Below are 25,531 nucleotides of genomic sequence, written 5' to 3'. Positions count from 1 at the left end.
AGACCTGCTTGTTCTGATACTGCAACAGGGACTCCAGCACTATATTTGCTGTCTTGTACACGTACACGTGCCCCGATCATTCTAAACCACAGAGAGAGTTCAGTGTGTCTGACATTGAGCACAATTACCTCTTTTCAAGGCAAAGTCATACCACGAGCAAAACTAACATGAAGCAAAAGAGTTTTGCAAATTAAAGGCATTAAAAACCTTAACATGCCAAGAAGTAGTTATTTTTTAGATGCCAGCAATGGTAACTTTCAGCTGTTCACTCCTGTGGTTTGGACTACAGTGACTCACAGCAACATAGGACAGGCTGCTACTGTTACACTGCACAGAGGAGGAGAAAGGTTTTGAGATGGGAAGGCAAATGTTTTAAAAGCAAGCTTCCATATCCCATTTAGAACGTGTCTGTCTTGCATAGTATTGCAAGACTCTTAAGGTTGAGATCAAAAGTTAAGTGGCCTTAAACACAAATCCCTAACAGTTTATTTGCTGTGATATTCTGTACTTAATACCTGGTGAAGACACTATGGGTTTCACTCCAAAATATACTTAACCAGCAGCACTTAATGACTTCATTGAGTCTTACACATGTACTTGAAAGCAAGCACTTCATATCTTTGTTATTGCAAGGCCTTTTTCAGTATCGAGTAGTTTATTCTCCAAACACACAGAGAAAGATCGGGGCGCTGGGAAATCTGTGCAGGGAGATCTCAGCTCTCCCCATCACTCCTGGCTTGACACCTCTGGAAGGGAACAAACTCTCCTTAGCAAGTTTACAAGAACAATTAATACGGCTTGCAAGACTTCAGAAGCACTAGAGCTCCCCTGGGATACACCCTGGCAGGCAGTTACTCACTCTGCGCCTGCAGGAGTGCTGCCCCAGGTATGGTTTTTTATCTATTTTTTCTTTTCTTTTTTACTTCTAGTACAGCCTTAGGGATCCAGCGCAGAAGAGCCGAGCAGGGCCCACAGCGGCGTCGGAGGCACCGGCGGCCCGGCCTTGCCCAACTCCGGCGCGCCCACACCGCGTCCTCCGCCCCCGGGGCCGCTCTCGCGAGAGACCGTCGCGCGCGCTCCATATTGGGGCATCTCTGTCCTTGGCACCGGAGCTCTCGCGAGCGCGGCCGTGACGAGCATTGGGCCGTGCGGGGTGTGCGGGGCCGGTGCCCGGGATCGGTGCCCGGGCGGTGCGGGTTGTGCGGGGCCGGTGCCCGGGCTGTACGGGTACTCGGGGCCGGGGCCGCTTGGGGCGGGGCCGAGGCGGCGGCAGCTGCGGTGTCGCCTGCGCGGTCCTACCTGCGGCGGGAGTGTGTCCCCGCCCCGCACGTCGGCGCCTCCGCCTCGCTCGCTGCCGGCTGCGGGACCCCCGCTGCGCCTCACGGGGGCCATCCAGCCCCTCGCGGCTTAACCCGGAGGAGAGAGAGCAGGGCGGGAAGGCGGTGACAGGGCCGCGTTCGGCATCGCCCCCCGCGTCTTTTGGAGGGGGGGCAGTGGCGGCGCGGAGCGCAGGCGGGCGGGGCGTGAGGGGCCGGCGGCGGCTGCGTGGGCGTCCCTGCTGCGGGGCCGTCCCCGCCTGTGGAGCAGCGAGGCGGAGAGGGGAGGGAGCGGAGGAAAAAAAGGAAGGAGGGAAGGAAGAAGTTGTCCCTGCTGCAGGAGGAGGTAGTGGCGGCGTCGGTGCTGCTGCTGCTGCAGCTGCGGGCAAAGCCTCCCCCTCCCGCCGAGCCGGGCCGGGCGGGGCTGGCTCCGCAGCCGAGATGTCTCAGGAGCGGCCCAAGTTCTACCGGCAGGAGCTGAACAAGACGGTGTGGGAGGTGCCCGAGCGTTACCAGAACCTCTCCCCGGTCGGCTCCGGGGCCTACGGCTCCGTCTGGTGAGTGCTGGGAGGGGACCGGGGTGTGCGGAGGAGGTCACGTTAGGTCGCTGCCCCCCCCCCCCCCGCCCTGCAGAGACCCGCGGCGGGATCTGTGTGGGGCGGGCACCGCGGCGAGCGGAGCTTGCTTATCCTTTGGGGGTTCCTCTCCCTCAGCTTTTTACCAGTCTCCTGTTGAACAGTTTTCCTCACGGTTTAAGAGCGATACCGCCGGGAAGCCGCAGTCTTGTCTTTGGAATGCGTTGGGGATTGCACCACACGGCAGGTGGTACTGAAACATTTTTGTAGGGGAAGATAACAATGTGTCGTCCCAGTCCCCCCGCCCCGAATGATCTCATATAGACATATTTCACTGTGCCTTCTTGCAGTTAGTAGGTGGGGGCTGGAGAGGCATGGAGCCTGGTAAGTCCCCCATGGCTGGTTTTGCAGAGCTGAGGGCCTGGCAGCTCTTGTCGCAGTTTCTTTCTGGACGTGAAGAATAGATTATATTTGAGGCAATTGTATTTTAAAATGGAATTTGTTGATAGGCAGGGAGAAGTAGAGGGGAGGCTACGAGGACTGTTATTGTATCCCTGACTTGTAGTGGGTGTACAAGTACCGATGTTTTCTTGGCATTAGTAGACGAACACAGGAAAACTCCTTTTATTGCTGTAGAAGGACAGAATTACTGCAATGTGTTCTCCCTGGGAGAGTAAAGTCCTGGTATGAATCCTGCAGAAATACAGCGAGCTTGAAGAGTTTAGTTTTTAATTCTTACCTAATAGGAGCAAAACAGGCTACATGTGTGAAATATAGCACATCCTTAATTTGTAGTTGCTCTGCTGAAGTATGTTGGATCATTAAACATAAATGGAGTTGCATGCATTGCTTAATCTTAAAGACAAAGTAGTATTTGGATCAGTTTGACGGCTAGATTTTAGCAGTCATTTAGTAGAGCTGTATAGTGTTCACAGATTACTGTCTCCCTTTCCTAAGAAACATCTTCCCCACAATCATTCTGTTTTTCATTCTGTGTTCTTTGGTTCTGTCAGAGTGTGATCAGAATTTGCAAATATGGGTGCGTAATGATTACACAGCTGCTCTGCTGTTGTGTTTGAGCTGGCATGCATATTTTTTATTAACACAGTGTGCAAATTTATATCACGAGTATCAATTTTATTTTAAGGAGGGATGCATGCTAGTAAAGAATTTTGCATGTGCTATGGTTTTAATGAACTGCTCTCAGCTGTTCTTAACTTCTTCAGTTATAAAATTGTTGGTAAGTTGAGCTGAAATGACGTGCATTTCTTAAAATGCTGAGCCTCAAGTATGCAAATGCCTCCGTTTCATAAAAGAAAAAACGGCTGGTCAATTTTGTGGAAAGATTAACCAGTATACTTGTTGATTTTTTTTTTTGAATAGAATCATAAAGTGGTTTTGATTGGAAGGGAGTAGACAGGTTTTGTTTGGTGAAAGAAGGGCCTTGTTGATGGAGCTGATAAATACCCCTGTAAGTATCACAGAGTTATGTAACTCCTGAAATGTAATGGTAGATTAATTTGCTCAGTGCCTTGTACATTGTATTTTAAGGCTGATTCTGTATTGTCTAGCCCACTCCTCTTTTCCCCCTCCCCACAATCTCCACTGTGTGTAGTAGTTCCAAAGCTTGTTTTCATAACCAGTAACTAAAGAGGTTTGCATTGTGCATTTCCTGTTTTGCTGTGTCAAAACTTTCAAAGATTGTGCAACTGTGTTCAGACCAGATGAAACAGTGTTGTATTGGAAGCAATTTCAAACATGTGGCACATGAGCCTTTCTACAGTCCATGTTAATAGCTTCCTGTATGTTCTTCTAAAAGTAGGTTTCAGAAAATATATAGTTCAAAAAGACTAGTGATACGGAAAGTATGTCAAAGTTAAAAAAATCAGCAAACAAAAGTCTTCACATGTAAGTTTATTAAGCTACAAGTGGTGATTCATATTATTTAGGATATTCCTGCAATGACTTGTTCTGCTCTCTATCCCTTTAGAGATTAATTTTTTTCCTCCCCAGTAAAAAGTTACCTGGTTTCATTTGAGACTGAGTTTGGTGTATCTTTGTTGGGATAGTAAATAGTGGGGTTTTAACCACCCTTAAACCAAATGCTTAAATATACTTCAGTATATATTTGCTGCATGATCATATTCAACTGTAGTAAAATGCTCTGTTGTTTATTTAGTTGCCAAGATGAGGCATTTGAAAATGAGGGATTTCTATATAGTGGAGGGGAAAATTAATAAAAAAGAAAGAATTAAACCAATAGATGAATCACTTAGACTGTGGAGCTGTCGGGTGCTTTGAATGTCTGTTGTGAGTCGGAACACCCTAATACATGAACTTGACTGTTGTGTAGTCAGTGGATGGAGAGAGAGGCATTTTCTGCAGGCAGCCTGAGACACATGCCTAAAGTTAGAGCAAATATTGCAGGTTTTTTCAAAGGATGGTGTGCAGTATTGGAAGAATGATGTTCAAATGGCCAGCTCAGGTATTTTTCAAGATCTATTTTAAGAAATGGAAATATATGGAGATGCAAGTAGGAATTCAGTTCTGAAACTTGGAGAAAAATCTGGATGTATCCTCTCATTGATTCTTACTAAGTCATATAACAATTGCTGCGACATCTGTTGTGTGAAATGGTATTTCATTTATTCTTGCAGCAGTTTTGTATATTCATACAACATAGTCTTTTGTGTGAAAAAGGTTTTGTAACCAGACCTACACTGGAAAAAAAAGGGTTCCTGATGTATCAGTCTTGTAATGTTTCATTTAAGGAGGAGAGGGACCTAGACAATACAACATCTTGCAGTGGGAAGTTGCTGAACAGAGATGGGATTGATGGGTGACTCACAGGTTAGTTGGAGGATTGCTTTGCTTCTTGTGTGTGCTGGTGAGAAGTCTGGGCATGTGGCATTAGTTCAGCCAGTTCTAAGCTAAGCAAAACAGTGTTTTGATAATTTTTGCCATCAATTTCTAAAATGCTGTGAAGGCACACTCGGTATACTCTTAGTTTACTTTGTAGTTGTATTTTTAGCAGCTGCTGTTTGTGTGTTATATTGATACCTGTGTAAAATAATGGATCTGGTTTAATTCTTTGCAAGCTGTCTGTATGGCCTTAATTAATTTGGAAAGCAGTTGAACAGCCACAACTTATTCTTCCTCAAAATCTTGCATAAGATTTTTTTAAATTTGGTTTTGTTGGTTTTGGTTTTTTTTGGTAGACTGTCAGGTGATACAATCCTTGCAAAACCTATGATTTCTTCCCATTTCAACCCACAGTTGTACTAACAGTGAGTCTGAATGTCTTGGATACTGAGATAATTACCAGACAAACATATGGATTTAAGAAATTTTAAAACATCAGGCTCCAGAGGGAATTAAATAACAACCCTAAATATCACCTCTGTAGAAGCATACAGGTGCCTCTAAAGCATGTATGTGCTTGAAGGGACAGCTGCCTGCTTCTCCTGTAAGGTGTGGTAGATATGTGAGGAGTGATACGAAAAGAACTACAAAACTGAGTGGGAGGAAGCAGCCATACAGACAGGATTAGCAGAAGATGTGTGAGGAAGGGAGAATCGAGTAGGAGAAGGGCAGGCACAGAAAAGCCATGGGCAGAGCTCTGAAAATGCTGGCAAGTAGTTTGAGCTTTATGGGAACTTTTTATACTAGGAAGTGAAATTAGTGTGAAGACATCTGTCCAAAGGGAGATTTTTATTGCAACTTTTTTAGAAGCAGAAGCTAGTGTAGCAGAGGAAAATGAGATTTACAACTTAGTGTGTTGGGAAGGTAACTGACTGAAATGCAGGTACAGGTTGAACTCAGAAGTGACTGGTGTTAATAATAAACTGTCAGGTACTAAGAACTGTGTTTTTCTGTCTGTGACTGGGGGTATATAAATTAACTTCAAAGGTACCACTGAAGATACTCAGTTAGCTTAGGTATTTGCACTAGCAAATGTGCAGCATACTATTTAGCAAAATAACCTTTGCAAAATAATCTTTCTGATTATCTCGTATTTAAATAAATTGTGTTCATAAGTAATTTTGTGCATACTTTAGTTCCTCAGACTACTTCAAATGTTGCTTCTAAGATCTAAGTTGGATCAGTTTATAGGTTCTCTAAAATATTTGTTTTATTTTACCTTTTGTGTTCTGGATTAATTCAGATTAGCTCAGAATTGTAATTGTAGCTTGCTTAGGGTGAGGTGGATGCAATTCATTTGCCTTAGCACAGTACTATGTAAGAGGTTAAAAAATGTATGATAAATTCTGAATTTGTGCTGATCCTGTTTTAAAAGAGATTTAAAACTGTACATCATGCAATTTTTTTACCCAATTGGGCTTCATTAGCTGAAATATGATCAGTGTTATGCAGCTCTTTTAAGTCTGTGATGGAAGCCAGATTCATGTTCTTCAAAACACTCTCCAACTGACAGCTGTCCTGTAGCTCCATGAGAACCATTAGACAGATTATCTATATTGGCAGAAAATTACTCAGCATGCTTTTATCTGTAGGGAAATAGTCTTTAGGCCTCAAATGTGACCAAACTTAGTCTTCTGACTTTAAGAGTAAGTCTAGATTATGAATGTGAAGTAATGCAAAACTTTCTTTCCTGAGCTTGTGCACAGTGTCATTGTTGCAGTGCTGCTGATGGCAATTCCTCTTGGGCATTGTACAGCTACTATAGCAGCATAATAACTTGATACAGCCCCAAAAATTGTCATTAAAAAAAAGATGAAACTGAATTTCATTTGGACCCTGAAACACCTTATGTTAGGTCTGATGGCTCTGAGCTCTTCTCAGTATCTTGGAAACCATCAGTATGAAAGAGTTAGTGGTATATGCTGCATTTTGTACCTGAAATGTTTGAAAACTGATAAAGATTCATGACTAATTCACAACAGCATGTGTTGGATTATGATAACTAATCTTATTTTTGCTCTAAGTCCTAGAAAACACCTTATGTCTCAGTAAAATATTGTCAATGTAATTTCAGGCCGAATTAGGGATCTTGGTATATTGCAAAATGGCGTATGTATTTAATGAAGTGTTGCAGCTTAAATATTTATTTTTCTAGTGGTGTGTGAGAACTTGCTAATTTCAAATCAAGATTAAAAAATGAATGCTTAATGTCTTCTTTTGTCTACTCAAGCTGAGTGGGGTGTAAAGGATAACGTGTGGAAGCAGTTGCTCACAGGCATTCTTTGAGCCAGTATGATGTAGCTTCAGTAATTCAGCTGTGGCAGGTTGGTGCTCCTGTGACCTGCTGTCTGTACTCCTGTATGTTTTCCAGAGAGCTCTTTCCACTGTGTGTATGCCCTTTATAGAAAAGGAGATACTCTTCTTCCACTGTGCACAGTGGGTGTTTCCATTCTCTGGCAGGACCTGGGGAAAGGATCCCTCTTTGTAGAAATGAACCGATACTGTGTTTTCTATTTCTCATGAACCTCATTTACGAAGTTCCTTGGAAACTGGGCAACTTTGAGCTAAGAAGTCTTTTTGCAGGTTAATTCCAGTTGATTGCTTTAAGAATAAATGACAACTACATTTATTTCAAATAGCTGCTTTGGCAGGGGTGGGCATTGTGGGTTGCCCGTGCGATTGTGGGTTTGTTCTAGGGTTACTTTTTTGATTGGTTTTGAACTTTCTGTTAGTTAAGCTTTACATTTCACCTTACATTTATAAATGTGTAGCGTTCCTTTTTGCTTGATGTCTATCAAGAACTAGTGCATACTCACTTTTAGATGGAAGCAGGAGTTCACCTGAATCATAATGCAGCAGGAAAATAAATACTGTACTTCTATGACTTTCTTCATTCCATACTCTCCTCATGTTTGTTGTCTTGAGTCAAGTGCTACCTTGATTTCACATCCTCCCTTTCTCCCTCTCCTTCCTTTTGGACAGACCAGAGCTTTGTAACTTATATAAGGACTTAAAAAAAAGATAATTTGACAGTACAAAGCATAAAAAACCCCAAACCTATTTGTACAAAATTTCTGCTAAAGGGACAAGTTTTGGTAATGTACAGCTAATTATCATTTATTCACGTGCATTTTTGTATAACAGAACTTTAGGATTGGATGTGATTTACCAAAGAAATTTGATTTCAGCTTCAGTCATAGTTAACAACAGTCATATATGATTTTACTAGGCATAAGTCCTGGATTTTTGTATAGACTTAAATCCATGAATGGTAGCATTTTGAGCTTAGCATTTTGTGATGGATTGTGGCATATGAAAGTATGTTTAGGAATTGTGATAATATTTACAAGTACTCTCCCTCTTTCCAGAGCTTTATTACATATTTATGTTTAAGAGCACTTTAGACAGCAAAGTCAGAAACATTTCTTTTTTTTCTACAAAATTTCCCTTTACTGTATGGACAAGACCCTTTACTGTATGGACATGTCTCTTAAACATTTTCTGTAGAAACCAACAGTTGTGTAAATATGTGGGGATTTTGTGTGGGAATGCAGGTTATGGACCAGGATACCTAGAAATTATTTTCATTGCAGAAACAGTGTTGACTGTGACTCAGTATCTAGATGGCTGCTGCCTAGAGTTTCTAAGTGTGGATTTGAAGGCATTTATAAAGAATTCATTTGGATAATTTGATTACTCTTTGTTGTAGCTCTGCCTTTGACACAAAAACTGGGTTGCGTGTGGCTGTGAAGAAGCTGTCCCGACCATTTCAGTCCATCATCCATGCCAAAAGGACCTACCGAGAGCTGCGGTTGCTTAAGCACATGAAACACGAAAATGTAAGTTGAAGGAGATGGTATGAAATATTTCTCTGAAGTTGGACTATCCAGTGAGCATCCGTCATGACTGTATTTAAGATCTTGCTGCACATGATTTTTTCCTAATGCTAAATACAAAGCTTGCAGTAGTCCAAGGGATTATAGTTGTAAAAAAGCATGCAGAGTAAAAAAAGAAACAACCAAACCCAAAAAAACCCACAATAGCCAATTTTGTGTTAAAGAATCTTAAATGTTCTATAGAATATAATCTTGAAGTTACAGTTTAGCAAGTTCATGCTGTCATAAAGGTTTGGGACACAAGTGATGTCACTTACATTCTTGTGTTTGCTTGCTGTAGTAAACTGCAGTTTTTGTTATGTTAAGCATTTATTTAAAAAAAAAAATCCCAAAGTTTGTTTTTAGTGGCTTCTGGAGGGTTTTTAATACTTGTTTTGGCTTGCCTGTATCAGAAGGGTGGGAAGTAGATGTTCACTAGATTCCTGTGGGTAAAACAGAGAGGAAAAAAGGGGTAGTGGTGAAGGGGTAGAAATTAGATAGCTTTTCATACAAGCGATCCACTTAAATTATCAACAAGGAAACAAAACAATGTGACAAAGTTTATGTTGAACTATTTTTTGATATAAGTTGCATTCGGTATAGAACACAGTTGGCTGACCCATTTCTTGTGAGTGTGACATTAACACACCAACATATTTATACACTGCAAACTGTTCGGAGCAAGCATTACATGCAATGGAGTAAAAAGTCTCATCACGTGCAAATCTGGAAAGTATGGCAGTTTAAGGGACTTGAGCATAAGGTAGTTTTCCATATCCTGTATGTAGTCTAGTTCATTATGATCTTGAGCAAGTAAATGAACCTGTAGAGCACTCAAGTGCATCTGCATTATATTTTCAAGTTTCAGAAGGCCTCGTTAGGTTACATAAAGCACAACACTGAGCGGATGGAAATAAAAACGTCTACTGGAAGGAGTAGCTTCTATGCCACAAAGGATCTTAGTAATTGTATCATATTATGCTATGAATATATTTCACAACTTTACTATTTTCTTTCTAGGTTATTGGCTTATTGGATGTGTTCACCCCTGCCAAGTCACTAGAAGAATTCAATGATGTGTAGGTAACTTCTCTGAAGACTGCAACAAAATACCTTTTGTATCTTCTTTTATGTCTCCCAGATTATTACAGAAATACTTAAACCTTAATTCATCTGCCATCATTCACAAATAATTCTGAATTCCATCACAAAGATACAAGGACATCCTAAGCTATTGCTCTTGTCAAACTTGTTCACTTGGTGTGTTTTATTGACCAGTGCTGTTGGAATCAGCGTACTAATCTGCTACATTATTTAAAGTGTTGTGGATATATTTCGTTCATTAACATGCTTTGGGACAGTCAGCCCTGCTACTGGAGATGCATAGGGAATTTTTATCCTAATCCTGTTGAAGAGATTGCTTCATAGCCCACATGTTTCCTTCTGATAATAGGTACTTGGTGACACACCTTATGGGAGCAGACCTGAACAACATTGTGAAATGCCAGAAGCTCACCGATGACCATGTGCAGTTTCTCATATACCAGATTCTTCGGGGACTGAAGGTACGTGCATCTGTCCTACCCAAATGCTCATCAATAGGAGGTACAAGTTCTTGAGGAGTGTTATGTCCTCAGAGATTCTTGTGAGTACCCAGTGGGGCTTCTGTAACTTTCCTGATGTATCGTAGGATAACTTTATATTATCGTTCTTTCATTTTATAGCTCTTTGGAGCTCTATATCAGAAAGGTTACCTATCATTTTTGTGTATTCCTGTGGGCAGAGTCTGGAAAACTATGAACTGATGCCCTCTAATCTGCTCTGACTATGAATTTGCCCTTTCTTCAGTTTTGTTTACTTGTGTGGTTCCACTCAGGTGACAGCACTCCTGGGTGTTCCTGATGAGAGACAAACTGGAACACCTACCTACTTAAAACTTACAGACACACAGCCAGGTCCTTCTGCAGACAAGCTATAGCATTTGAATTATGTGGGCTGGTGTAGGGCAATATTTTTCTACCGAAGAAATGAAAAGGAGGCTACTTGGACTGTTATATAAAATTTATCATCTTTTTTTTTTTACAGTACATCCATTCAGCTGACATAATACACAGGGTGAGTGTTTGTTCTAAGATTGTTTTGGTACAGGAAACACTGTCTTTAAAAAATGAAGCACAGAATTTTACCATGTAGCACTGATTGAAGCCAGAAGAAATTTTCTGAGAATTAGTTTGGTTAAATAGTAAAAGGATTAAACATGGGAAGTGATTATCAAGATCTGTAACTTCTGTTTCTGCCTGTGTTCAGCTTGTATCTTTGTGAAGCAGCTTTTCTGTTAATATACATATATTGCACTGGTTTTGCAATAATCCTTTATGCATTTTTGCTTATATGTGACACCTCTGAGGATGTCAGAAGAGATCTCTGACTCTCTGATAAAATACTTTACCCAGAGTTGGTATTTACACTCAGTTAGAATCTATATTTCTATCTGCATTTGTATTTTTATCTACTTCAAACTTGTGAAACAACACTGTTGATGTTTAATTTTTTAGGATTTAAAACCTAGTAACCTAGCTGTTAATGAAGACTGTGAGCTAAAGGTAATGTAATCACAAGGTCTGATTGGTTTGACTGAGATTTGAGTGAATGCTGTGTGGATGTCCCTTGCAATTAAAGGGTCAAAATAATTCCTTTTGAAAATACTTTTGTAGCCCAAGATACTAATGTGCTTCCCAGATGTAGAGAGATGTAAGGATGTGTTTTCTGTATCTGTTTCTGTGTTTCTAATGAATCATAATGAAAGCGAAGAGTTAATAGATTTAGTTTGGGTTTAGTTGCTTCGGAGACAAGATATTGAGAGGTAATTCTTATTGCCGAGTCCTATACTACTCTAGGCTAGTGTATTTTAACTGGTTGTGAAATTTGGTTTCATAATCTGTTTTTGCAGTTCCACTACCTCACTTCTCCCCATTCCAGTGATTGCTTGATTGTTTGCTCTAGCTGGTTTGCATTGTTCCACTGCAGTAGTTGGTGTATGTCTTTTCTGTAGATCCTGGATTTTGGCTTGGCCCGACACACAGACGATGAGATGACGGGTTATGTGGCTACCCGGTGGTACAGGGCCCCTGAAATCATGCTGAACTGGATGCATTACAACCAGACAGGTAATGCCTCTAACTAACACAAGGCTTTTCAGTTTCTGAATGGTGGGGAACAAAGAGATTGTCCTTGTACATGCTCCCTTCCATTTGATGGAATAAGTCGGCAGTCATGGTAATTATGCTTCAGTAAGGGAGCTTAAAAGAAGCAAGTCATAGAATTGGTATTTGAACCACAGTCTGTCAGATGTAAGTTAAGAATCATTGTGATAGCACTGAGAAGACTGCTTTAAATTTGAACCTTTGAAACTGCAATCAGTAAAATATTGTCAGCACTTATCCATTGTTTTTAAAGTAAGTGACTGGAATGGATCTGGATGAGGAGAAGGTGTGCTTTTAGGAAGCTGCTGGGAATACACTGAAAAATGTCTGCAGTTATGCTGTGAAGAAATGATTGAAAAGTATATAAATCTATCCTTTCCTCTCTTGTTAGCCACTGTTTTTTATCTTCCTCACAGTTTCCAGTATCTTCTCTCCAGCACACCGCACTTCCTATTTGCAGATCAGGCACAGAGAAGAAAAAACAAAGGCTGAGAATGGTTCTTGTACAGGACAGCATATGCACCATACAAAATAATGTGCTACCCCAATTTCATACATCAATATTTTTTTCTTTTTTTTTTCCTTTCCTCTTGCATGTATATAGGCTTGTCTTATATCTCTGGTATAATAGTTGGTGGTTGTTTGGGTAGAATTTATGTAAGGCGATGTGCAAATTCATTCCTCAGAGCTGTCTTGGACAGGTTTTGTCCTCTGATTATATAGATTCCTCCCCAGATCTTTGGTGTTCAGTTCATGTTATTCTCTAGAAGGAAGAGTTGCCTGATCTAGTATTCTGTTGTTTGTACAAGTTTTAGATGACACAGTTACGGAACTGTATTAGTTAGCTTGCAGTGTATTTCAGATTGCTTCAATGCCATGAGACTATTTAAGGGTGGAGTTGTTTGCAGTAGTTGGACAGGGTGATTCTACTGAGACTGTATTTTCATGCATTATGTTGTTTTGTTTTCTATTTTATTTTGTTCAGTTGATATTTGGTCAGTGGGATGCATTATGGCTGAACTGTTGACTGGAAGAACATTGTTCCCTGGTACAGACCGTATCCTTTAGAAGTAATATATTTTTTGAAATGGAAGTTAGAGATCTTCATTTTCACATACTTGACAAGAAAATAAGTTGTGTGTTTGGTTGTGTACTTTTTTTTGTTTGTTTTCAAATTAATGGCTTCTATTCCAGTACAGTGAGGTGAGTTCTTGATTTTGCTGCACATCTGTTCCTATTTATGAGCATCCCTAGAATTACTCACACGCTGTTTGTTTCTGGGAGTTACTTTCCTTTAAGTTTATTTAAATTTATTAGTTGAGTTTGTAGAAAATACCTGCATGGCTGTCTGCTGAGAATCCTGTCATGCTTCAGGTTTCTAGCAAATGCGAAGCATCCCTTCTGGCTTCTCTTTGTCCTGTGGGTATGCTGTGAAAGCAGTGGGTTTGCAGATTCTTTGGTGCCAAGGTTCTCATTAAAATTGCTTTGAAATGTTTAGGTTCTGCTTCCACGCCTGACTGTAAACAGACTGTGAGCCTTCTTTCACAGCATGCTTGTATTGATATGAAAAATCAAGCTTGAATAACGTCTTTCCAAAATTATTTTTTTTTTTTTGCCTTATCAAAGTGGACTGGGTAGGACACTTTGGCAAATTTGTGAGAACAGTTTGTGAGATTTGGTCACATTTTCCCTGGGAAGTTGGAACTGAGACTTGATGCAAATTGTTGCTCTTAACAGCTTTTCTCCATTCAGGCACACAGCATAGCAGGGTAATTTACTACTGGCAAGAATTTTCATTGCCTAGAGGACTTCATTTGCCAGAGAAAAGTACATTGCCCACCTTTGACCAAAGTTTATTATTTCAACCACAGTTTTTTTATTTTAGTAACTTTTATTAATTTATTAGTATTTATGTCTGTTAATTCAAATATGTTAGCACTTGATGAAAAGAACACTAGTGTTGGAAGTGCTGGCCTTCTGTTTACTGTGTTGCCTTCAGAAAGCATCTCAAGGAAAAGGCTCTCATTCCAGCTTTGACACAGTAACCTCCCTTTTCAGTGTGCTGTAACTTTATCCTCTTCCCTATTTTTCTGGTTGTCTTCATCTCATAATTTGTCTCCATATTTGTTGAATTGATTGTATTCCACTCTGTAGTCATCTCTGCTGTATATTTCTGTTGTCAGACAGAAACTGAACTAAAACAAAAGTGGCTTTGAAGCTAGAAAAAAAGTTGCTCTCTTTCTATCCACTGATTGAGCATGTGTAGGTTACTTTGAACAGATTTGTTTCTGTCAAGAAAAACTGAGAGATCAAGGATTGTTGATTCAAACAAAGCAAAAGTCTTTCAACTGTTGCCATTATTTGACTCTAGTAACAGTGGCACTTTAGATTTTAAAAATCTTGACACTTGCAGCTAAAATATTTGCTAGTAGGATTTGCAGTGTGTAACAAATCCTTCATGATGAGTTCTTTATGACTTGAACAACAGTGATCTTCCAAGCCTGAGAATTTTTTTCTCCAACTGTGTTCTTAGCTGTAAATTATAGCCAATAATATATGCAATGCAAAATAGAGTTTACTTCTAGGATCTAAATCGTTGGCTTTGTTATACTTCACTAGGTTATATCTCCCAGCATCTGCTTGTGATTGTTTACTTTAAATGCACAATTTCTTCCGCAAATGGCAGCAATGCTTTTTAATTAAATGCTTTTTCTGTTCTAAGATTTAAGAAAATATGGTGAGATTTAAGAAAAATAAGGCCCAATCCTTTCCCATTTTAGACAAAACTTTGTAGTACTGTAGTTCTTACAATTTGTGTGTGTGGTTTCCCACTTCAGGTAAATGTATGTGCTTTTTGATTGTGAAGTTAGAACTATAAGGGGAGCAGCGTTGGTTCAGAATCTTGTTTGTGCATGTAACACTCATCCAAGGATCTTGAAAGGACCCAAGCTGTCAGCTTTCATCCCAGTTTTGCTGACATATAAAGACAGCAAGCAGAAGTTAGATAACAGTCAGCTCTAGTTTATTCCTGTCTTGGAGGGCTCTTTGAATATATGCGTGATTTTAGAAGAAAGTTTTTAAGAAATTTTCCAGGTTTAGACACTGTTGGATAGTTCTGGGCTCTTAATAACTTCTTTGTACCCGCAGATTTGCTGAGGCCTGTGTTCCTCCTGCAATGTCTCTATACAACTGCTGACTTAGTGACTTTGCAAATACTATTAACATACATAATTCAAGGTATATTTAGCTTGCCTCTAGTAAGTATTGCTTGCCTCAAGTAAGCTTGCCTCTTGCAGTATGTCCAAATCCACTGCAGTTCTACAAAATTCTCTTTGCAGTTGGAGGTAACATGACTCTGTGTTCTGTGTGTTCAGGAAGCTGGAAATTGCTCCTATTTGACAACTGAAAATTTGAAATTCTTGCTTTTTGGTCTCAAGATGTTCACGTTTTCGACTCTAGAGCTTCACGTTTCTAAAATTAAAGAGACAGTGACAGAATACATAATGGCTTCTCAGGATGATCGTCCTTCTGTTTAGATGGTTCTTTTGTTTGAAGTATTGGTCCCTTTCACCAGGAATCTGGCAATGGTGTGATGTTATTTACAGTCCATCACATATTTCTTTATACGGCGCAGAGATGCATCTGTTACTTGTAAGAAGCTTCAGTATGGGTAAGCTGTACAGTCCATTTAATTGGGTAAGTAATAAAGTTGTATTCTGAGATTATGATCTTCAATGCTGTCTATGATGATTATGCCACTGATAAGCTAATGCTGAACTTAATGTTCTGAAGGACCTAATCTGTAGAGATTCTGAACATAGCTGTCATTGATGTAAAGCAAGAATTGAGATACTCTTAGAAAAAAAACCCTATGGTTAATACGGGCTTAGCTCTGCAGTATTGTTACAGTACTCCTAACTTAAAACTGAATGCAAGGTAATTGAATTATTTGTATTGTAATCTATGGGTAGAAGTATTTGGATGGAAGATGGACTTCCAGTATTGGTAAGATCTCTGCCAGGAGGCAGAGAAGGGGAGCAAGATTGTGAGAAAGACTAGTCGGAGACAAAAAAATGAGGTAATGAAAATCAGAGTCCTTTAGGCTTTTAGCATGAGTCATAGATAGAGGCTTTTTTTTTTTTTGTATTATTGTATCTGTCTTATACCAAGATCAGTTTCTGCTAAACATGTATATTAAATTTTTGCAGCTCTTGTAATGTGAATGATTCACACGAGTAAGTAGGAAAGTTGACTCTGTTTGACAGTGTGACTCGCATAAAATCATATAAAGTGAAAATAAGAATATCTAGAACTGTTTGGACTGGTTTAGCCAATTTTGTTTTTCTGTATGTTTTAAGTTGACTGTATCCCCTTAAACTCTGAAGAGTGTTTTTATTACTGTTTCTATTCAGTAGTATGAGTCTCATGATAACTAACCAGTCTGAAATTACCTATTCTTCTGTTATGTCTTATTCTTGCTTGTGGTGGCAGCTAAAACAACTTTGAACTTTGCTTTGTCTGGATAAGCTCTTACAATCCTATGATGTCTGCTGCTAATGGTGATGGCAGGTTGTTTTCTGAATTTTAGAATCACTGAGGCTCATCAGTCCTTGGGAGTATCTTGGAGATGGCACTTGGGGTTTGCATGCTGTGCTTTTCTTCTCTATGCACATGTGGTGGTATTTTTCTTCTGCTTTCTATTTACTACATCTTTTTCCTGTCTTTAATTGCTTATGGCTCATTTTCCTGGGATGTGGTAGGCCCTGTAGTTAAAGAATGCTGCAGTTCAGCAGGCTATAGATGGCAGGCCTGAAACTAGAAGCAGGGATGGATTTTGGCAGTGCCAGTTACACATCCTGTGTTTTCTCTTGTTTATCTCAGAAGTCACTGAAGCATATTACACAAGTAACTTCCAGTAGTAAATGGGGCAGCAATATTGTGGGCATACCTGGTGCACATGATTTTAAATGCCTTTAAAGTAATTTAAATATTTAAACTGAGGTATGGCATGTGACTTCTGAGGCATGTTAGCAGTTGAAATTTACACAACTGCGTCTTGCACAAGAATGAATGAAAGATGTAAGGGCTGTTTTAAATAGCACTGGAGAAAAGCCAATTTAAGGTCAGTTGTGGTTAGTATAGTGCCCTCTGCTATTTCTCCTACACCAGTGAGCGGGTATTCTGACTTCATTTTAAGCATTGACAATTAAGAGTTGGCAATTCAGCTAAGCTAAATCCAACTAGATACATTGGGTTTACGCTTAGGTTGTGAGTGCTTTAAGTAGCTACAAGTTGGCCAAGAAACTTGACAGGTGAGAATTTAAATCAGCTGTTCTGACAAGCTATTTCCAAGGCTTTTAATTAATTTAATATGTAAAACTTTAGACCAGAGTTTACATCAAAATGTGAAGGTTTTAGCAAAATATTGGTGATTTCCTTCATATACAGTTTGCCAGTATTACAGGAACTCAGAGTTGTTGGTTTTCAGTTTGTTTTTTTTAAACAGGTGACAGTTTTTGAAGTTCCTTGTAGTACTGAAATTAAAAGATACTCTAGCAGGAAATGGTAGCTGTATCTTAAATCATCAGGAAGGCATTGATCCCAGAAAAAAAGATTGTCTAGTAAATAGACTGCTTTTATTGCAAGGGAAATGTGTAACTAGTTTGGTATTATTAAAGCAAATGTAAACATTACAGACAGTCTGAAGTCACTATGGAGGATAATTCAGGGAAGAAGAGATATTTTGTGTTAATGGTTCCTAAAAAGATATTTTGTCTCCTTACTATCTTAAGTTTTAGACATAAAACAGTGTCTTTGATGGACCTATTTTTCTCCTCCACTCAACTGTACATTTTGTCACTTAGGCTTTGTTAAAGAGGACAGCTCAGACTGGTATGTGACCTGGTGGAAGCTCTGTTCTGGAGTAAATGTTCTTTGCATCTGCAGTGTTACGTCCTGAGAGCTGTCCACATAGATACATTAAACCTGAACCCATATTCTGTTTCTCTCTGCTGCTCCAGCAGGTCTGGAGGGCAGAAGGGGACGTGCAGGTGCTTTGGCCCTCCTGATCCCAGGGGCTGGCAGGGGCCAGTACCCTCTGGCAGAGCTGCTCTGGGCCTGGGAAAGTTGTACCCCATGCTCAGGTGAAGCAATGCTGGAGGTTACGAGCAGGGGCCAATCATCTTCTTACTTTCTAAGTTTTAGAAGTGGCTAAATTATCTTGGAAGGTGCTCACAAAAGGCCTTGGCTTTCTTTTTAATATTAGTGCCTACCCTTTTCAGCCTTCTGCTTTACTTCAGCTGTCACTAACGCAACCTAATCCTGCTAACTGCGGCCACTTTGGTGTGGGGCCTGAAGGGGTGAAGGGAGCATGTGAACTGATCCTGTGCCAGTGGGGCAAAAGCTTAGAGTTCTGCTCCAAAATAGTTAAGGATGCAGTGACCGATTCAATGCATGCTTTGTATGTGTAGACAAGATGTTCAATCTGTCTGATAGAGAGATGAGTTGTAAAGGGGTATTCAGTTGTAAACAAGAGGAGTTAACATGGTTTGCTTAAAACAGATTTTCAGTCAAGGCCTTGGCAGGAATTAATTTTCAACATTAATAGGGTGATATGTTGCGCTTTTCATTTTGATTTCTCCCAGCATTTTCCTTTATGGTCCATCATTAGATATTGATCAGTTGAAGCTCATTTTGAGACTCGTTGGAACCCCAGGGCCTGAGCTTTTGAAGAAAATCTCCTCAGAGTCTGTGAGTTTACACTTTGATTGTGATATCTGCCCTTTCAGAAGTCCCAAGTTTGTGTGTTGTTCTCCTGTAGTCTCTCTGTAGTATGTGTTGGGATTTATTTTCTGTTATTTTAATTCTCTTGCAATTCTTTGCTCTTGGATGGCTTTGAGTTCTTATGCTATGTGTATCTGTTTATTCCTCTTACCTCTGCCCATGGTATGATTTTGTCCTTTCATATTCCCATTTTACTGCTTTGTGACTTTTCTTTCAGTTCGTGGATTGTATGATCAGATATTACTGGGGAAATATTTTTCACAGCTAAGAGCTTGAGGCTTATCTCTATTATTACCTCTCCAGATTACGTACCCAGGGATCTTTCTAAATAGGAGCAAGTGTGTTATCCTGTAAACACACACAGTCCCTTCTGTGCTGTGATTAAGTCCTGAAACACTGCTGCCACTGTCTTTGTTTTTGTAGCATAAAATGCCTTTTAGATGCCTGTATCTAGCAGCTGTTTCCAGGGCACACAGCATAGTCTGCTGAGCATATAACTACTTGTGCTATGTAGGATGTTGCTATATGGGGCCCTTTTTATCAAGGTAATAGCAAAAAAACAGCCATATTGCCATTTGCTATATTGTACTAATCTTGAATTGTGAACTTCTGCAAAGACAGAGTTAAAAATGGCCTTTAATTTTACCTGCTTGTGAAGGTGGAGTGCATAAACGTTAGAGCAAGGGGCGCGTAGCAGTTGGGAGTAGCAGGTTAATGCACAGTGAGCAGTGAGCTGGCACAGGGGTCACTGGCAGTGCTTCAGCAAGTCACTGCTGTTTGTGATGCACAGCAGAGGATCAGAGCAGTGGAGAGTGGGGATAAGATTTAGTGCTGCAGCTTATGTTCCTGTTCTTGGTGACTGTAAGTACAAAATGTGAGATTAGCCTTGGATTACATGTGATGAAGGTAGATGTACAGTGCAAATTTGAATAAATTGGTCAACTTGCTGAATATTCCACCAATTTATTCCACCGACATCCCAAAGCTCTGGGATGTTCTGCCTTTGGAGAAGTTAGAACTGAATAATGCAGGTTGCTTTGGTTGCTCTATGAACTGACCTTAAGGCCAGTCTGGTGTTTGAAGTACAGGGGACTAGCAAGAGACATAAACTGAAAGGTTGACTAAATTAAGCAAAAGATTAGTTTGCATATGTAAGTTGAAGTGGGTCTTTTATTATATTTATTGTGCAGTAATAGTTAAAAATTGCTCTTACCGAGGTCTGAAACAAGAGTCTGTTAAAAAAACCCAGTAAAATACTGTTTCTACAATTTTTTTCCATTGTATGGGGAATGCAAAACTATTACGTGTTTGAGGGCCTTTAGTGTGTCACTATAACAAATTGTTTTTCTGCTGCATTACTTTACTTGCTCTCACTTTCCCTGTTCACTGACATCAGTCTTATGCAAAGGTAGTGTTTTGCTAATTTTGCACTTACTGCTTTCTTTCACCTCGCCCACATATCAAAGTGCATTCAAAGCTGTTCAGAAGGTGTCAGTTGTGAGCCAGTTTCACTTTGCACCACAAAAAAACTAAAGTACTTTCCGTGCAGGGAGGAGGTAAAAAAAAGCTGGTAACCAGTGCAGAGGGTACAGGTTTTGTTTCTGTTTTAATTTTTGTTCATTTTCCTGAAGCTTTATATAGCTTCAGCGGCCTAGGAAGAATTTTGAGGTGTAGCTTCAGCTGAAGGAAACATCTACTCTGATGGCTTAAAACTTTTGGGAAATGTGAACGCAACCATGTTGGAGTGTAATAGTGCTTTTATTGAACAGAAATACTTCCTGTACTGGCAGTTACCAACTGATCAGTGATTCTCCATTGTTTCAAGTGTTCACTAGGGTAATTGCTTAACTTCTCACAGGTAGTTGAAAAAATTAGTGGGCCCTGCCTATATGGCTTTTGCCTTGTGGTTTGCAGAAGAGATGCTTTGTATGCAACTGTTTTGTGTTTAAAATGGTTTTTGCACTGTTTTTAACAAAGCCCTTGACTAGGCACTTAAGATATTAACCAGCTTCAGCAGATCATGCGTCTGACGGGAACACCCCCTGCATATCTCATTAACAGGATGCCCAGCCATGAGGTGAGATCTGAGCAGATGAGGGGGGTTTGCAGGGCAGGTCTTCACTTAGTGTTCACCTCTTCTATAAATTCTGTGCTTGCATGTGGCATGGGGTGGGCAATTAACTACCTGCTCTTCATCAAGATTTTTATACTAAATAAAGTCTCGAGATTTGGACAGTGCGTACCCAACCACAGACTTCTGAGACTCTAGAGAGTGTGGATGTGACTTGGTTTTGTATTGTGTGCCGTGTTGTGCAGCTTCCCAATGAACAGCACGCTGCACACAGCCTTACTAGGACTCCAGGGAGTCAGCTCTTGCTGTGCCTCTTTGCTTTTCAGTCTTGCATGAACCACAAGTAATGTCAGTTCTTCCTCCACTGTCCTGAGTGCCTGCTAGTTGGGACAGGATAATGCTGATGCACTTAGTACTTGTCAGAGTAAGTAAAGAGAAGGCAAAGCAAGGAAACAGACTATAATAACCAGTGCTTTAGGATAGTTGAAAAGTACTTTGTCTTGGTGGCTGGATTGTATTGTATTTCAACAGAGTATTTGTTTCCACAGGCAAGAAACTACATTCAGTCTTTGTCTTACATGCCGAAAATGAACTTTGAAAATGTGTTTATTGGTGCCAACCCCCTGGGTAAGACTTGTTTTATTAAATGCTGTATTCTTCCTGAAATTGAAGCTAGCATGTCCTGGGACACAAAGACGTTCCCAAAGATTTGTTCTGACTAGTACAGAACAGGGCTATGTACTGTTTTCAAGTTTACAAAGTATGTGTGGGCCAAGGGTGTAAAAGGAAGAAATCGTGAGTGATGGGTGGGTCCTGAGAAACTACAGATTCCTCATCTACATTGGGCTTTTACAAGCTTACATTTCAGGGTACACTGTCACACATCTCACTGTGTAATCCTTTCTGTTTTGGTGCTCTTGCAGCTGTGGACTTGCTAGAGAAAATGCTGGTGCTGGACACGGACAAACGCATTACTGCAGCAGAAGCACTGGCCCACGCCTACTTTGCTCAGTATCATGATCCAGATGATGAACCAGTGGCAGACCCCTATGACCAGTCTTTTGAAAGCAGAGAACTTGAGATTGAAGAATGGAAAAGTAAGTTTGGGAGAGGGGAGAGAGAGCCAGCTAGCTTCTCTTGTTGTCATAGAATCATAGAATATCCTGAGTTGGAAGGGACCCACAAGGATCATGGAGTCCAACTCCTGGCTCTGCACAGGGGTCCTGTGCAACCCAAACAATCCCACCATGTCCCTGAGAGTGTTGTCCAAATGCTCCTTGAACTCTGACAGCCTTGGGACCATGACCTCTGCCCTCCTGCATGGGGAATCTCTTCCAAGTGCCCAACCACTCTCTGGGTGAAGAATCTCTTCCTAATACCCAACCTAACCCTCTGCTGACACAGCTCCAGCCATCCCTTGGGTCCTGTCACTGGTCCCAGAGAGCAGAGCTCAGCACCTGCCACTCTGCTGCCCCTCGGGAGGAAGCTGCAGACCCCAGTGTGTCTCCCCTCAGTCTTCTCCATCCTGTGAGCTGGGTCCATTCCATGAGCTGCGGTTCAACTAAACCCTGGAAATTAGAGGCACAAAAGAAAGTGATAAAAATATGGGCATCCTGTTGATCCTGAGGTTCTTATACTGACTGAATCTACCGTATGCTAGGCACATATTTAGGATAGTCCCTGGTAACTGGTTATTACTAGGAGCATTCAAACATGTAAGCAACATAGTTGCTCATGTCTTTGTTTTGTAACTTATTCACACCTCAGTGCTCTTTCATTGTGTATGTTAGTCTCTGAGAGTAGTGTAACCATTCTTCTCTTTTTTGTCTTAATTAAAATATGTTTTTAGAACCTTTAAGGTTGTTGTAGGTTTTCGTGCATGAAGAGATGTCTTTAGTACTGCTGTCATAGTACTGCTGCTAAGTTTCTGTCACACTTTTCCCACCAGGCCTGACTTACGATGAAGTAATCAGCTTTGTGCCACCACCGCTTGACCAAGAGGAGATGGAGTCCTGAGAAACTGCTCTCTTCTGTCTGTCCCACTTCACTGTGAAGGGAAGGCCTTTTCATAGGGACTCTCCAGTTATCGTTCAAGTGCCTCATCACAACAATATTCTCCTTGGTGGAAGGGTTTTGTGTGTGTTGAATTGGGGAGGGAGGGGGGAGGGAGGAAAGCTGAGTCCATGTAAACATGCTGCATGCTCTCTTGTGTTCTGTGTACAGCCTGGGGCAAGCCTCTGGAGACCTGTTCTGACTGCACTTAGTTCTTCCAGAGTAACAGTGCACCACCATTTTGCACTGCTGGGGCAAGATGGGGAAGTTGCCATTTAAAGGTTTGGTTACAATCATTGCCATTTATCAATTCTTCTACAACTAATTAACCTCAAAATAATGAAAGTTGGTTTATAGGCTTAGAGAGTCCTCTGTTTTCTTCAGGAGTGAAGGTGGGGTTAAGGAACATCCTTGTTCAGTACCAGGCGTCTGATTTATATCCAGATCTTCCTGGTACAGCAGAATGTAGAGGCCTTCCAACGCCTGATCCTTGGAACATGAAAAGATGTTGTTTTGAAACTGTAAATATGTTTGTGCCTTAAATGAATGGGAAGAGAGGGGAAAGGAAATCTCTGACCCACTGTTTTTTTGAGGGTGAAGGCTCCCACACAGCCAGGCATGAACTCAATGTAATCAGGAAATAACTTTCTGAGGCAACAGCCTCAACCCCTGGATTGGGTATTCCTGTGGTTTTCCCTTTTCTCCTCCTCTTGTTCTGAGGCTTCCTAGCATTAGCTCCTAAGAGACAGAGGTTGGAGAAGATTCTTGCTAGCCACACATTTGTGTATTCTGTTTCTTAGAAGGTGATGTGTTTTGCATGTTGTAGCTGAATGTGCATGTAGAGCTGCTTGATTTTTGTCCTTATTTTTTGGGGATGGCACTGGGGCAGTTAAATCATCAGTGAAATGTTTACTGAGTACCTCAGCTGGTGCCGTGAAATCACAGCACCCTTCCTCCTTTGCTGCAGCTCATTGGGAAATACCTGCCATTCAACAAGGAAAGGAGATAATATATGGCATATGGAAATGTGCCCCTTTTTCCTTGTTCTGACCTTCTGTTTGCAGAGAAGGAGAGCTTGGGCTGGAGAGTTTTTTGTGAGATCAAGTGTAAAAAATGTTCTTTAGAGAAACATGGTATCTTGTGCCAGAACTTAACTTATTTCCTGAAAAGAATTTTTTTAGAAGTATTGGAATCCAAAGCAAAGAAATAAGCATGCATAAACACACAATCACCCTTTCACTGTCTATATCTATAAATATAAATATTTATATATATAAAACTAACATTAACCAGAAGGTTTTTTTTACCCTCTCAGATAAGAGCTTCTTGACTGTTTTTTAGCAGTTTGATCTCTGCCCAAGGAAACGTGAGAAGAGAGTATGTTTGAATATAAACAGGGTTCAAATATTTTGTATTTTACAGGACTCTGCAGGAGTAAAATACCCAGTTAGGGACTGGCAGGAGGGAGGTTTCTCAGCATGTTCATGTGCTAGAACTGTAGCTGGGGAGTTCAGGAGCCCAATCTTAGGGCTTCTGGAGGAGACATTTTTAGACATTAATTTGTTGCAGGCATCTTGTGTGGGCAACTCATCACATCACTGTGTATGTGAGGAGAAAGGCTTTTGAAGTATTTTTTATTCTTGTTACCTATGGGGCAGAGAGGAACCATTTGTAGTGTTTTTACCCTGTTTGAAGAGGCAGCACAAAGGGATGGGACATGAATGACAAAGCCATTGATTCTTTCTAGGCTACTTCCCAGTGATCTCTTCAGGCTAAATATTTAATAAAGGTCTGGGCTGAGATGAAGAGAGTAGTTATATCTAGGATAAAACTCTCCACAGCCTAAAAAATTCAAGACAGAAAACCTCCCTTCTCTGCTGGACCAGCAGTCTGGGTATTCAGATGAAAATGTCGATATACTATGTAAACCTACAGCAAGATTATTTTTATCAGCTGTTTTATGTGTAGATGCTATAGTGTGAGTTCATGCGGAAATATTGCTAAAAATTTTTAAAAATTAGATGTTGTGCGTGTGTGTGCGTGTGTGTGCGTGTGTCTGTGGGCGTGTGTGAACGGCAGTGTTTCATTTGGAGTCTGTCCCTAAGGGAGCCCATGTGGAATGCACTCCTGCTGTCAGTGCAACGCTGGTCAGCTGCCTGCAGACTGAGCAGGATGCTGCACTTGAAAGAAAAGATCTGCTATTTTGTTTCTATCCATGAATTTTGCTGTAATTGGTTTTGCCAGATAAGATGTCACAATACCACTGGTTAAAAATAAAATTTATTTTTCAGATTTACTGCACTGATGGTACTTGCAAACCTCTTACACTAAAGTGTTCGTTTTAGCTTGGTGTGTGCTGTAAGAGATCCTGTGTGTGATGGCTGGGGCGGGGGTCGAGGCCGTGTCTTGGTGGCTGACTCTGCTGACATGGGGCTTCTTGTCCTTATTTGTCCCAAGTGAATTCTTTGCTACAAAAGTAGCTTAGAGTCTGACTGTGAGTATGGGACACAGAAAAAAAGCCCCACCTTTTATTTTCTGTTTAGCACAGGGAAGCAATAATTCAACACAAATAGACTAGCATTCTGCTGCTTACCTAGCCCTTGGACCCTTCCCCAGTAGGACTGGTTTATGCTTGTTTGCTATTTAAAAGTGATTTTTTTTTTTTTTCCTCTTCAGTTGCCATCTAGTTGGTGGTGGAAAGATCTGTACCATAGCAGAGCTTTTCCAACCTCTA

The 25,531-nt window shown here is 40.7% G+C and overlaps 1 protein-coding gene across 2 annotated transcripts; it reads left to right on the top strand.

Moving 5' to 3' along the window:
• Positions 1 to 1,350: 1,350 nt before the first annotated feature.
• On the top strand, positions 1,351 to 25,089 carry MAPK14 (mitogen-activated protein kinase 14). Of its 2 annotated transcripts, none has more exons than XM_032710771.1 (12): positions 1,351 to 1,873; positions 8,523 to 8,652; positions 9,709 to 9,767; positions 10,142 to 10,253; positions 10,774 to 10,803; positions 11,244 to 11,291; positions 11,741 to 11,855; positions 12,877 to 12,948; positions 18,562 to 18,641; positions 21,294 to 21,372; positions 21,669 to 21,842; positions 22,694 to 25,089. In XM_032710771.1, the coding sequence occupies exons 1-12, from the start codon at positions 1,758 to 1,760 to the stop codon at positions 22,759 to 22,761; spliced, it is 1,083 nt and encodes a 360-aa protein (XP_032566662.1). In that variant the 5' UTR covers positions 1,351 to 1,757; the 3' UTR covers positions 22,762 to 25,089. The 2 variants fall into 2 exon arrangements, with proteins under 2 accessions (XP_032566662.1, XP_032566663.1); XM_032710772.1 differs by lacking the exon at positions 18,562 to 18,641 and adding an exon at positions 20,672 to 20,751 and having other exon boundaries at positions 1,758 to 1,873.
• The last annotated feature ends 442 nt before the right edge of the window (positions 25,090 to 25,531 follow it).

The sequence above is a fragment of the Chiroxiphia lanceolata genome, chromosome 25 (genome assembly GCF_009829145.1).
Source record: "Chiroxiphia lanceolata isolate bChiLan1 chromosome 25, bChiLan1.pri, whole genome shotgun sequence".
NCBI classification, from domain to species: Eukaryota; Metazoa; Chordata; class Aves; order Passeriformes; family Pipridae; genus Chiroxiphia; species Chiroxiphia lanceolata.
This window is presented reverse-complemented; position numbering and strand designations above follow the sequence as displayed.